General features: G+C 43.1%; 2 protein-coding genes and 1 pseudogene across 3 annotated transcripts in view; 2 read left to right on the forward strand and 1 right to left on the reverse strand.

Annotated features, from left to right (window-relative positions):
• Positions 1-8,919, reverse strand: part of SRP54 (signal recognition particle 54) — a 45,774-nt gene extending 36,855 nt beyond the window's left edge. The window contains exons 1-2 of one of the 2 annotated variants that reach the window (XM_045287957.1): positions 8,474-8,919; positions 3,126-3,256 (exon numbers count right to left, since the gene is read on the reverse strand). The gene's annotated coding sequence lies outside the window, so the exon portion shown is untranslated. The remainder of the gene's footprint in view (positions 1-3,125; positions 3,257-8,473) is intronic. The other variant, XM_004698526.2, reaches the window with a different exon arrangement.
• Positions 792-1,673, forward strand: LOC101653728 (annotated as a pseudogene).
• LOC101653412 overlaps positions 8,778-14,022 on the forward strand; it is a 39,310-nt gene continuing 34,065 nt past the window's right edge. The window contains exon 1 of the mRNA XM_004698525.2: positions 8,778-9,246. Within this exon, the coding sequence (XP_004698582.1) occupies positions 9,150-9,246 (97 nt within the window). The 5' untranslated portion in view covers positions 8,778-9,149. The remainder of the gene's footprint in view (positions 9,247-14,022) is intronic.

Below are 14,022 nucleotides of genomic sequence, written 5' to 3' on the forward strand. Positions count from 1 at the left end.
CAAATGTACAAATGTGCTTGACACAATGGATGGATGGATGGATTGTGATAAGAGTTGTACGAACCCCCAATAAAATGATTTAAATAAAAATAAATAAATAAATAAAAAGATCTACTGAAATCCGTGTATGTAAAAATTTAACTGCGGCTCCCGGCCATTCCCAAGGTTGCGGCCCCATCCTGGGCCTGACCTTGGAGATGCTGCTGCTCAGCTGTGCTCCGGGGCTGCTGAGGGCCACCTTGTCAGCTCCATCGTCCTTTAACTCAAGAGACCAACGCCACTGCTTGGAGTTTGCTGGACACCCCCTCCCCCAACCAGGGCATTTCCAACTCCGTGAGGTCCCCTAGGGCAGCAGTTTAAGACTCCTCAGACCTAGGAGCACTCGGGACACCTTTCATCTTTCTTGAATGGAGCACCGCCTACCCAGTGCTGAGGGACCTTGAGGCGTGGCCTTGGTGAGTGCACCATAGGGTACAGCCCACTGAGAAGGAAACCCAGAGGCACAGGGGGACACTGTGGGGTGACCCAAGCCTGGTCAGGCCCTGAGACACTGGGTGTATGTGTGGAAGGGGAGAATGAACTTGGGTGTGCCTGCCTTTACTGCCCAACTGAAAAGGAGCCTGGCCGCCCCCTGCCACCCTTGAGACTGCATGACATCCCCACCCCGGGGGAAAACGGAGAGCCACCTTTGAATTCAGTACCTGACGGCACTGTTCCCTGCATCCACTTACAGGGTCTGATTCGTGCAGTAAAGGAGCTCTGGATTTGGGGGCCCACTGAGCACCCCAGCCATGTTCCTGTGACGACTTGGTGGCTGGCTACCTCGGCCCTTAGGCCGCCTAAAAGCAGCAAAGCCTGACCCATCCAACCCCAGAACCCAGAAGGATGGACAGCTCCACAGAGAATTCTGGAAGTGACTGGGACAGTGGCCCTGAAACCATGGGCGATGTGGGACCGCCCAAGGCCAAGGACACGGGGGCACAGAAGAGCTCTAAGACTACCCCTGAACCAAGCAGGGGTCCTCCACTTGCTCAACTGCAGAGCAGAAGAACGGGCCCCCTCAAGCTGGACAAGGCTGCCCCTGGCACTGAAGAACCTAGGAGACTGGAGGCTGGAGCGGCTGTGGCCAAACTGGGACAGGACTCTCTCTACTTAGGCGGAGCCCAGAGACCCGGGTTGCCTCCAGAAGGGGAACTGAGCCCTTCTGAGCCTGAAGTTCCAGTGGAAAAGCCAAGCTGCTGTCAAAAGTTGTTGGGCTGGCTTCGTGGGGGATCAGGTGGTGGTGTGGGCCCCACCCCCCCTACCTGGGGACCCCAGAGGAGCGACTGTAGATCTCCACCAACCTGACCTTGCACTTGCTGGAGTTGCTGGCCTCGGCCCTGCTGGGGCTGTGCTCGAGGCCCCTTCGGGTAGCCTTGGACGCATTGGGCCTGCAAGGGCCACTGGGTCTCTGGCTGCATGAGCTGCTGTCCTTCCATGGGCTGCACGCTGTGCTGAGCCTCCTGACTGCCCACCCCCTGCACTTTGGCTGCCTCTTTGTCCTCTTGCAGGCCCTAGTGCTGGCAGTTAGCCTCCGGGAGCCCAGCGGAGAAGAGAAGGCAACTGACTGGGAGGGTGAGAGGTTGGGCAAAGAGGGCGAAGAGCCGAGAGAAGACCTGGGCACGGGAATGTGATTGTGGGGAGGGGTGTGACCCAGGGCCCCATTCCCAGTGGCATGGGGTCAAGTGGTGAAGAGAGTGTGGCTTTCAGAAGGTGGGGGGGGCCATGACCCAGATCGGAAGCATAGGGACCTCAGAGACGTGGATGGAGACCCGGGGCATGAGGGTGCAGGGTCCCTTTCACACACAGCAGCGCACAGGACTGCTTTAGGATGTCTGTGCATGGAGGTGCCCTTAAATTCACCAGCTCTAGTCACTTTGGCTTTTACATTTCTAATCATTCTACTTAAAAAGGGGGTGGGGGACCGTGGTGGTAGCAAATACAAAAGAGGTTTTTCTACTTTTCTCAACTCCCTAAAGGTGGAGAAGACTAGATACGGTAGAGAGGCCTCTAGAGTAAGGGTCGGGTGGGGTTACCCCAAGGATGTCTGGCTCCTGGGTTCTCAGCCATCCTGGAGGAGTGGGCTGCTAGGCAGGTGGATTGGAAGGTCTGAATGGGGGCCCATAGGAGACAGGGAGTAGGTAGGAAGATCTGGGTGGTCTTGAGAGTTAGAGGGAGCAGGGCTAGTGCAGCAGGTCAGATGGGCAGCGTGGGGGAAGCCCTGGAACTTGCAATTCCACTTGGTTTGTATCTGGGGTTAGGGGTTTACTCACTCAGCAATACTGTGTCACACCTAATCCTAAATATACCACAACATGAAAAAAAAATTTTTTTTAACAAAAGAGGAATCCCTTGTTAAATTTAACTGTTAGGAATGCAAAGAATATTGAAATTTTTTATATAGTTTACCCATAGACCTATTGTCACTGACTTGATTCCAAAGCATAGCTAGCCTTTAAGACAGGGTAGAATGGCCTCACAGGAGTTCCAAGGCTGTAAATCTTTACAGACACCAACTGCCATAATTTTCTCCTGCAGTCAGTGTGGAGAGTGGTTTGAACTACCAACCTTTCAGTTAGCAGCCAACTGCTTACCTACTATGCCAGCAGCACAGCTTTTGTGCAGTTTAGTATTTATTATCTCATTCGACCCTCACAAAAACTAAATGAGTTAGTCGGGTTAGGGAATGAAACAGTAGCTATTCCATACAAAACAGCAAATAGCTTCCCAGAGTCCCATACCACACCACCACACAGTCTTAAATCCTAGCATATGAATGCTTTAGATAATAGCACTGAATACCGCCCCTATCAGCAAATTCCAGAGACTAACTTTTGGTTCGAGCCTATGGATGATATCCTATGTGCAAGGAAAAGATGCGCATACTTCCTCCTGGAAGTCATTGCAATGTCAGGAAAGAACTGTTAAGTGTCACTGCAAGTCGGATGTACAAGAACATATACTGACCCTAGTCACAGGTCCTTCGAACAGGATCTGAGTAGGAGTAGTTAAATGCGGTGATGGGAACAGCTCACAGTTTGAAATGGCTTAAGTAAGGCAAGCACAGGCTCAAGTATCATACTTACCTGCTGCAGTGTGACGTACTGGAAAGAGCATGAGAGTCTGAGAGACTTGGATTCAAATCCCAGCTCTGTTACATACTGGCTGTGTTACTCTGAGTAAGTTACTTAATCTCTCTGAGCCTCACTTTCCTCACCTGCAAAATGGAGATAACACCATTATCAAGGTAATTACCCTGAAAGGCCTTTGTGAGGATTAAATGAGACAATATGTGTAAAACTTTCTGCAAGTGTCTACCTACTATATTCCTCCTTTCTTGAATGATACTACATAGCTCTCCCTATAACATTATCTGGAAAATTATAGGCTAGCATTTTCTCACCAATCTTACTAAAGTACTTGTCTGTCCCATTACTCAGGAACCACCTCTAGAATCTTTATAATTAGCACCAATCACAAGAACCTGATTATTATACAACAGAAGTGGCAATGTATCATTCTCTATATAAGCAGTTATAAAACACTCTCACAAAAACCCTGCCAGATCTGAGTATATAAAAACTCTGATGAGAGATTTCAAATCCTATTACAACAAATCCTCTTTCAGAAAAAGTTCTTCTAAACCTTGGTCAACGACAAACTTATTAGGCTCAACTACTGAATATATATAATTTTAACGCATATCCTTAGAAAAATCACTTTTATTCTTTTCAATAAACTAGTTAATAGGCCACAATCTTTGTTATAATACTAAATATGAATCTTCACAAAATCTGCACAACATATGCATTCCTAAGACAAGGACCACAGGAAACTTACTTAATTACTATATTTGAATACTAACTTTATAATGTTAATTATGACTTTTAAATTTAGGAATCTAAAAAATTCTCAATCCGCTTATTCTCTGAAGATGTGGCTATTATAAAAGTCAAACATTACAAAAATACTTCAAATAGAAACTACAATTTCCCTAATCCTGCACCCATGGAGCCCTAGTGATATAGTGGTTAAGCGTTGCGCTGTGATCCATGTGGTCAGTAGTTCAAAACCACCAGCAGCTCCAGGTGAGATCCCCTAAACAAGTTAGTCTCAGAAACCCACAGGGGGTCACTATTAGTCAGCAATGACTGAAAGCAGTGAGTTTAAACATGCCCCTAGGGAGCCCTGGTAGTGTGGTGGGCGCCAAGCATTCATCTGCTAACCACAGTTGATGGTTCAAATCCATCAGCCACTCTTCAGCAGAAAAATGAGGCTGTCTAGTCCCATAAATAATTTATAATCTAGGAAATCCAAAGGACATCTACTCTGTCCTATACAGAGTTGTTATGAGAATCTACCTGACAGCAGTGAGTTTTGGGATTTAATCCTGTCCTCTTCTACCTTCTCCAATATGAGGGGACTTCAGAAAGTTTGTAGGGGAAAAAAGGGAATTAAAAGATAATGGAATTTTTCACAAAGTTTTTGACATTAGATTGACACAGTGGCTACAACAATGAGCTCAAACATAATAATTATGAGGATAGTATAGGACTGGACAGTGCTGCACTCTGTTGTACATAGGATCATTAAGACTTGGTCCGGATTTTATGGGAACTAACAACAATGTCTTTAGGGGAGTGGAAGGGGAGCAGAAATGAGAGATTTTTTTGTGGGAGAGATAGGAGTTTGCTAGTGCTAAAAAAATATATATGCTTTCATAGAAAGGTAGAATATAAAATTCATAATTGTATAACCCATATTTTATTAAACACAATCTAAAAATAATTATTAAAAATAATATTAGCCATCAGAGAAATGCAAATGAAAACCAAGTTAGCTACCACTTCACACCCACGAGGATAGCTATAATGAAAAAGAAAGACAATAATAAAAATTTTTTGAGGATGTGGAGAATTGGAACCTTCAGAGATGGCTGGTAGGAAATGTAAAACAGGCAGTCACTTTAGTAAAGTTTGGCTGTTCTTCAAAATGTTAACCATAGGGTTACCATGTAACCCAACAATTTCACTCCTTGGTATATACCCAAAAGAAATGAAAACATGAGTCCACACGAAAACTTTAACATAAATGCTCATAGCAGCATTATTCATAATAGCCAAAAAGTGAGAACAATCTGTTTGAATGATGAATGGATAAATAAAATGTGGTCTATCCATACATCAAAACCAAATAAAACTCAATGCTACTGAGTTGATTCTGACCCATTACGACCCTGTAGGACAGGGCAGAATTGCCTCTGAGTTTCCAAGGCTGTTAATCTTTATGGAAGTAGAAAGTCTCATCTTTCTCCCAGAGTGGCTGGTGAGTTTGAACTGCTGATGTTCCAGTTAGCAGCCCAAAGTACAACCCATCATGCCACTATGGTTCTCATATCCACACAATGGGATAGTATTTAGCAACAGAAGGAAATGAGATACTGACATGTTAACTTGAATACATCATGAAAACAACTATACTAAATGGAAGAAGCTAGTCAAAAAGACCTGTACAATTCCATCTATTTATTCTAAAATTGATTATAGTGACGGCTGCATAACTCTGTGAATACATTAAAAGCCATTACTTGAGTGCTATTTGTTAAAAAACTAAGAATTCAAATTCAGATGGAGTTGTCACTCGTATTTAGTTATTCATTCATTAAACACTGCTGTTCTAGGAATGGTCTCAGCATGAGAAAAGTTACAACTGAAAATCAATAAACTGCATCACACCCAAGGTAAGACTTCCTGACTAAGTTAAGACAAAGAATGCATCACACCACTGACTCTTCTCCCTTAATTTTGTATCAAAGTAAATTCCCCCTTTATTAAAATGATTATTTATTTTTAAAAGTCCTATTAAAAATAAAACAGTTAACACTTCACAGTTGAATAGTAGAAAGATATATCAAATACTCAATTAGCAGAAAATCATAATAAATTAAGTTTGTAAATCATTTAAAACATTTTTGGTTTGTCAGATCAGTAAGACGTTCCTTCAGGTGAATCTTACCAGGAGGAAAATTAAAACAAAATCAAACAAATGCCTTAGGAATACTTTCCTTTGCTGCTGAAGAAAACAAACTTGGAGTTAAAAAAAGAAGAAAGGAATGGGAGGTATATGCTAAAGTAATGGGTTATTTCCACTACGTTGATAATACCTATTTAAAAATTATATACTCATTCAGCTATTTCAGGGATTGTACACATCAGATTTTTTGAGCCCTGGTGGCACAGTGATTAAAGGTTTGGTTGCTACCTGAAAGGTCAGCAGTTCAAACCCAGCAACCCCTCCATGGGAGAAAGTTGTGGCAGTCCGCTTCCATAAGTTTCACAGCCTTGGAAATTATATGGAGTTCTCTCTGTCCTCTACGGTTGCTATGAGTTGGAATGGACTCTATAGCAATGGGATTAGGGCGGAAAAAAAAACAAAACAGAACAAAACCCAGTGTCGTCAATTCCACTCCCACTTACAGCAACTTAAAATCATGATCAAGAGAGCCAAAACAAGGCATCTAAATTTTGAAAAACGTCACTGCCTATTCCGCACGGTTAAGAACACAGAATTAAATAACTCCACAAGGAATTGCAAAAAATCCAAAAGGCAGCTGCTCAAAAGTCAATTTCAACTTATGGTGACTGATGTGTCTCAGAGTAGAACTATACCCCACAGAATTGCTGATTTTCCCCCCTCCAGATCTTTAATAAGGAGCCATGGCAGTACATCAGGTACCATAATCATTGGACTGTTAACTTCTGGTCAGTGGTTCAAATTCACCAGCTGCTCCTCAGGACTTTACAGCCTCAGAGACCCTGTACAGGGTCGCTAGGGGTTGAAATTGACTGGATGGAAACAGGCTTGCTCTTTTGTTTTAGATTTTCTGATCTGCCTCAGAGTGGACTTGAACAACCAATCTTTGGAAATAGGTAGACTATAAGGATGATGCCATGGATATAAATGAGACTTTGAATTGGCTGAGGGCCAACTGAAAAGACAGCATCTATAATAAAGACTAAGAACAAGTACACAAACACTAATCCTGTCCTTTTCCTAAAGACACACACACACACACACACACAAATTATCATTTTAAAATAAAAAACTATCAAACATGATAGCTCCAGAATTTCTAGGTAGATGGAACCGCTCACCAAAGTGGGCTTAGATAGATGTTTGGAAGGAGAGCTTGAAGATGCTATTGTATAGCATTTTACATTACTGGCCCCTATCAAAAGAGGGAACGGGGGTTGAGGAAATATTTCCTTTTGGCATTATCCCTGTTAGGGACGGTGTTAAAGGGCCCCAGGTGGTGTAGTGGATTAAGCATTGGGCTACTAACATCAAGGTCAGCAGTTCAAAATCACTAGGGCTCCCAAGGAGGATTAGGTTTTCTGCTGCCATAAAGATTTACAGCTTTGGAAATCCACAGAGGCAATTCTATCCTGTCCTAGAGAGTCACTACGAGTCCAAAAAGACTCCATGCCAGTGAACTTGGTGGTGATTGTTTTTTGGAGTCAATGTACCAACCCATTTACCTAATCTGCTTTCATCCTCATAATAAAGTTGATGGGGAAACCGAGTCTAGATTGGAACAGCAACCTGTTTAGGGTCACAAATCCCCTCAGGAGCATACCAACTCTCATTTATGGCCCTACACACACAGACACACACACAGCTCTCTGTAGCTCTGATTACCTCTGTACACCTCAATAGAGTTTCTCATTATTCATATTGATATAATGGATATTTATGTTTCTCCCTCTCACTACCGTTTGCTTTTCTCCCATGGTCTGGGTCATTCGGGTTTGTATCCTTATAGTCAGCCAAGATGTTATAACTACTGTCTTGTTGGATTAAGTTTATGCAAGAACCAGGTGAGAGTAGCATCAAGACAGAGAAGGCGGCAAAGAGTTAACAGAAATGGTCAGCGGTGTGAAATGCTACCGTGGAGCCATCAATATGATCCATCTTAAACCATTCTTAGTACCGAACTTACTAATTAGTAGAACTGTTAGAAGTAGTCCTCACTCACTAAGTGAACGCCAATTACATGCAAGACAATGTACTAAGCACTGTTACTGCAAAGAAAATACAACCTGTACACGTCAAAAGGTTTTCGGGGAAGTGGCCTCATCTAACTTCTTAATCAGGAAAGCAAAACAAAAAAGCCAGGCTTACAACTGCCACATCTTACTTGGATCTAGTACAGCTAAAGAGAACTTGTAAGAGGCACTGCGCACGCTTCAATAAAGTTCTTACAAGAAACGCGAGACAGAGGGCCAGAGAACCTCCATCTCAGCGACGACAGTCACTGGCCAGGGAAGCCGACTGTGTGGAGTTTCTTGCCCCCACCAAGCTGGATTGGGACTGTCCCCAGTTTTCCCAACCTGAGCCCCTCTGTAGCCAGGGGCGGGAAAATGCAAGTACTTACGCAAAGGGCACCGCGAACGCCGTGGCCCAAAGGGCCCGGGATTCCTTCGCGAGGCCCCACGCCGAAGGAGGAAACCCAAGAAAGTGGAGGCGCAGACAGACAGGTGCGACCCCACAAGCCGACTTCCCAAACTCTATAAACCAAAGTGCCAAAGCCCAGCGCCACGACACCAACTCCCACCAGCTGGAAGACCGATGACTGCCACCGAACCTTCCGTCCAATGAGGAAACGTCACCACTCGGTGTAGTCCAGCCTTTCGGGGCGAGGTTTCACTTCCGCTTCCGGGGCATACTGCGGCATTCTTTCTGCTGGAAGTGCTCCTCGGAGTTGGCTGTGAAGCGCTCCTTGGCTTCGGCCTGCTTCGAGCCGTACCACTCAGAACTCTGAACGCAAAGTTAGTGGCAAAGGGGAGGTCTTCTAAGGCCTCTTTAGTGAAACCACCCCAGGAAAGAAGTACGGCCTCGGAGAGCCACCTTAAGAAAATGTGCCTCAATCGGGCTGAGTAGAAGGACGCTACGTGGAGGTGGGACGGAGGTTAAGCACGCCAGGAAGCACGTGAGGCCTCCAAATAGGGGGCGGGGCCCTCGGGAGGCGTGACTTCCGAGGATTTGTGCGGCGGTCGCCCCCCTGCGCATGCGCAAAGCGGGTCTACTTCCATGCGACGCCGTTCTCCGACATGGATTTCCGTTCCGCTCGGCTAGCAGTGCTGCAGCTGCTGGGTGCGCTGGCGCCGACCGCCCGCCCAGCGCTGCTCCAGTGGATGCGAACGACCCGTAAGCGATCCGAGCGAGAAGCGGGCGGTTGGGGCAAGCACATTCTGTCGGCGCTGACTGGGGACGTAGGTCAGATGGGGCCAAACGCCTGCCTTTGTGGGTCGCTAAGCTAGCCTCTGCTCCACCATTGAATAGGTTGATCAGGGCACACTTTCTGCCCCTCTGTACCGTTTGCACTTAGGTGAATGCCTTGCTTTATTGTTTATGATTTCACTGCAGGCTTTAGCCAAGTGTGAAGAGCGCCCCCGTGTTCCTAACCCCTTACCTAAATATAAGAGTGTTTTTTTTCTTCCCCATCACTTCTCCTACAAACCTGTGAAGATCATTGAGATACTACTTAAAAACACTGCAAGACAGAGTTCAGGCTGTAGAACTGGAGGCTTTTATTCTCCAGGTAAAATCACATGTAGTGTATTTTGTGGATTATAAATTGGGCCATCGGTGTTACAGCAGTTTTTTCCTTCTTTAAAAAAAATCATTTTAATGGGGGCTCGTACAACTCTTATCACAATTCATACATACATCCATTGTGTCAAGTACATTTGTACGTTTGTTGCCATCATCATTCTCAAAATATTTGCTTTCTGCTTGAGCCCTTGGTTTCAGCTCCTCATTTTTACCCCTCCCTCCCCGCTCCTTCCCTCATGAACCCTCATGATAATTTGTAAATTATTATGGCCATGTCTTACGCTGTCCGACGTCTCCCTTCACCTACTTTTCTCTGTTGTCTGTCCCCCAGGGAAGGTTATATGTAGATCCTTGTGATCAGTTCTCCATTTATCCCCACCACCTCCCTAACCCTCCTGGTATCGCTACTCTCATTATTGGTCTTGAGGGGTTTGTCTGTCCTGGGTTCCCTGTGTTACCAGCTCTTATCTGTCTGTACCAGGGTACATACTCTGGTCTAGCCGGATTTGTAAGGTTGCTGGCTGCTTGTTTGAATAGGAGCCTTGAAGACCCCAGACACTATTCCAATTGATCAGGCACTACATGCTTTCTTCACCACACTGGGCTGTAGCACCCTTATCTTCAGTGATTTCCATGAAGATGAGCATCAAGCTGGACCATGTTATTAGAACTAACTGTAGAACTTTTTTTAAGGTATTAGAATCAACCAGTAACGTTAGGTATTATAAAGTTACTACACACTTTAGGAGACCATTCTAGCTTAGATGTTCCAGGCTAAAATTAACTTGGACATATTTTATCCTGGAAAATATAGAAAGCTAGAAACACATATGAGATTAATTCTGGATAATAGATATTGAGTGTGACTTGTTTTGAGTTCTTTTGTTACGCACCATTGCGTTGGTTCCAACCCTTAGTGACCCTATATGCCCAGCGGAATGAAACACTGCTCAGCCCTGCACCATCCTCAGTTGCTGTTTGCTTGAGCCCACTGTTGCAGTTTGAGCTTTGTAGCACATTAAAACGAGGAAACATTGCTATATTGCTAGCAGATAAAATCACTAACTTTAATTTTTTAACTTCATCAAGAACTAAGTGGACGTTTACAGAGCACAGGTCATCGGTTTTGTGTTCAACAACCCATCAGACATCCCATTGTCTTGCTCTATTTCCATCTTCTGCCCCCCACCCCCACCCATCTCCTTGTTGAATGTTGTGTGCCCCTTCACTCAAATTAAAAAATCATTAGTGTTCAAAAAAAGAAAAAAAATGTTTTTATGTGAGAAGGTAATAGGACTATTAACGAAAACCAGAGGGACATTTTGGAATAGGCTGGTAGAGCTCGAGCAAACCCATGAACATGTCAATGTAAGCTGTAAATTGAAGATTTAAAAGAAATGAAGTCAGGAGCCAACATTTTGTGTTGGTATAGCTTAAGCCTATGGACCAGGAAACAAACTAACAAGGATGAACCCAGTCTGAGGGGAAGGTAAGATAAAAATAAACATCTCTTCCACTACTCCACCCCCCACACACACACACACATAAAGTAAATATAGTAATACCTGAGTGCATTGATTCTGATTCTGTGATTTATCACCTGTTTCCTGTATGTATATAGTGTGAGCTCCTGATCTAGATTTCAAAGGGTAGGAAAGTGACTGTAATCTATTAAGTGATGGGAGATGAGAGCCAGATCTCCAAAGGGAGGCCCCAACTGGCATCTTAATACAATACATAGGTAAGAAATCCATACCAAACATGGAATTTAGTCTGGATATGCAAGTCAGACCAATAGCTTATACCATTTTCTGTTATGGATCAGGTTACATAGGATAGAAAATTAGCATTTGTTATAAGGAAGTTAAAGGACCTTGGTGACACTGGTTAAAGTACTTAACTGCTAACCAGAAGGTCGATCGTTTGAACCCACCACTCCTTGACAGGAGAGACGTGGCAGTTGGTTTCTGTAAAGTCTTGGAAACACTATGGGGCAGTTCTACTCTTAACTATAGAGTCACTAAGTGTTGGAATCAACTGGAAGGCAGTGGATAAAAGGAAATTAACAAAATCATGAAATAAGTGAATGCTCAAAGAATATAACAATAAGTGACTGGCAGCTTATAGAAGCTCCTTTGCATCTGTATTTAAAATACAACTTTACTGAGCAGAATTATGCATGAAGTTGAACAGCAGCTCTGACAAGGCTGTTATAGGTTCTTTAAAATTTCTACAAAACTGAAAAGCAAAGTCTGGGATCTGGCTCCATTTCTCAGGCAGCATACTGCTCCAGTTCTGTACTGCATTAGCATTGAGGAGATATGTATATATAACCAGACGATGTACTGATCTTTACCAAGGACTGCCAGGAGAACAAATTAATTAGTCTTAAAAGAAATAAAACCAGAATGCTCCTTAGAAATGAGGATGTTGAGAATTTGCCTCATTTACTTTGGACACATCATCAGGAAGCCACATTGCTAGCAGGTGGTAGCATGATGGGTAATGTGATTGGTCAGTAAAAATGAGGGTGATCCTCAATGATGTAGCTAGATGTAGCCACAACAGTGATATCTAAGGTCATGAAGATGGCACAAAATCAGGCAACATTTTATGCTGTTTTACAAAAGTTTGCTACTAGTTGGCACCAACTTGTAGAAGCTGTCTCTAACAACTAAATGGATTGACAAAACTTGCTCATGGGTCAGATGAGTCAATATTAAGATGCCACTTCTCCCAGGTTGCTCTATACTTTCAACACGATCCCGATCTTAATTCCCAACAGACTTTTTTTAGAAGCTTTCAAGCTGATTCTAAAATTCATATGAAAAGACAGAAGATCTAGAAGAAGCTATATATGTGGGTGGAGGTGGGAGAGAGGAGTCGCAGGGTTCATGTGACCAGATTTCAAAAATCAGCATGGTAATATGTGAAGATAGACAAGTGGGTCAATGGAGCATAGGCATTCCCAAAAAATAAACCCACGTGTATATACATGGGTTTTTGACAAAGATTCAAAGACAATGCAGTATAAAGTATATCCTTTTCAGCAATTGGTACTGGAACAATTTAGCCGGAGAAAACAAGACTTTTCTTGTAGTTGTTTTGTTTTTGCCTTCCAGATCATTGATGCCCAGTTGAGGACATCTGGGAGGTAAAAAGGGAATCACACCACGGTGTCCTCCTCAAAACTGGAGGCCCAGCCCCTTCACTGACTTCTTAGCAGATTTCAGGGTCCCTTTGTAATTGCCTGTTCACTTATTTCTAGGGTGTTTAGTTGTATTTAGAGTAGAAGAACGGAGAAGAGTGAGGAAAGCTGCATAATAAGTAACACGTGTGCTTTATCTCGAAGTGCTTAGCTATGTCTTATGAATCACAAGAGATGAGGCTTCAGTAAGTGAAGACTAAAGCTATGGAGTTAGACTATGTTAGCTATGGAGATGGTGTAACTGGGACAGGGGCTTTTGGGAGAAAACAAAGGTCATGCAGTCGATGTGGAAAACAGCTGAGGACATTTGTCTGACTAGAGCAAAAATTTTGTTAAGGAGTAATGAGAATAGAAAATAGGATAGTTAGTCTGATATGGAAAGTCTTGAAAGCCTGGAGTGAGACTGGATTTGTTGAAAACTAAGGATGGCGAGTGATAATGAAAGTGAGGCTTAAGCAAGACTATTTTTAAAATGTTATGTGAAGTATTTTATAATGTGGAGAAACTACCATCAAAGAGCTAGTTAAAAGTTTGTAATAGTCTAATCATGAAGTCATGACTGTGACTGATGTACTTGAAGAGGAAATGGGGTTAAAAGAAAACTGGTGGGATTTAATACCTGACTTGATATAAAAAGTAGGGTTTGCTTCATACTCTACAAGTTTGGTCACCTTTCTTGTGTATTTAGTTAAGTTTATTTTATAAAGAATTAGTTTTGCCTGTTAAAAAAGTTATTTCTCTCCTCCCTCTCTACCTACATATGTAATTTGAGAAAAACTACTTTCCTTAGGCTGCTGATTAGTGCCTTCATTTTCATCTTTTTCCAAGCCACATGCGGTTAACACACATTCTGAAATAGCTAATATACATGTTAGAAAATGCTCAGCCTCACTAGTAATTAAAGGAATGCAAATTAAAACAACAAAGTTTGTTTTTATAATATTCATTGCTGTAAAGATGAGACATTTCTATTATAGTAAGTTGCTAACTAGCTTTCAGGAAAGAAATTCAACTATATGTAGCAAAAGTCTTTAAAATGTTTTTTTTTTAAACATTTTATTAGGGGCTCATACAACTGTTATCGCAATCCATACACACATCAATTGTGTAAAGCGCATTTGTACTTCATTCTCAAAACATTTTCTCTCCACTTAAACCCC

Source organism: Echinops telfairi, unplaced genomic scaffold (assembly GCF_000313985.2).
Source record: "Echinops telfairi isolate 266 unplaced genomic scaffold, ASM31398v2 ScPeMD7_18;HRSCAF=68, whole genome shotgun sequence".
NCBI lineage: Eukaryota > Metazoa > Chordata > Mammalia > Afrosoricida > Tenrecidae > Echinops > Echinops telfairi.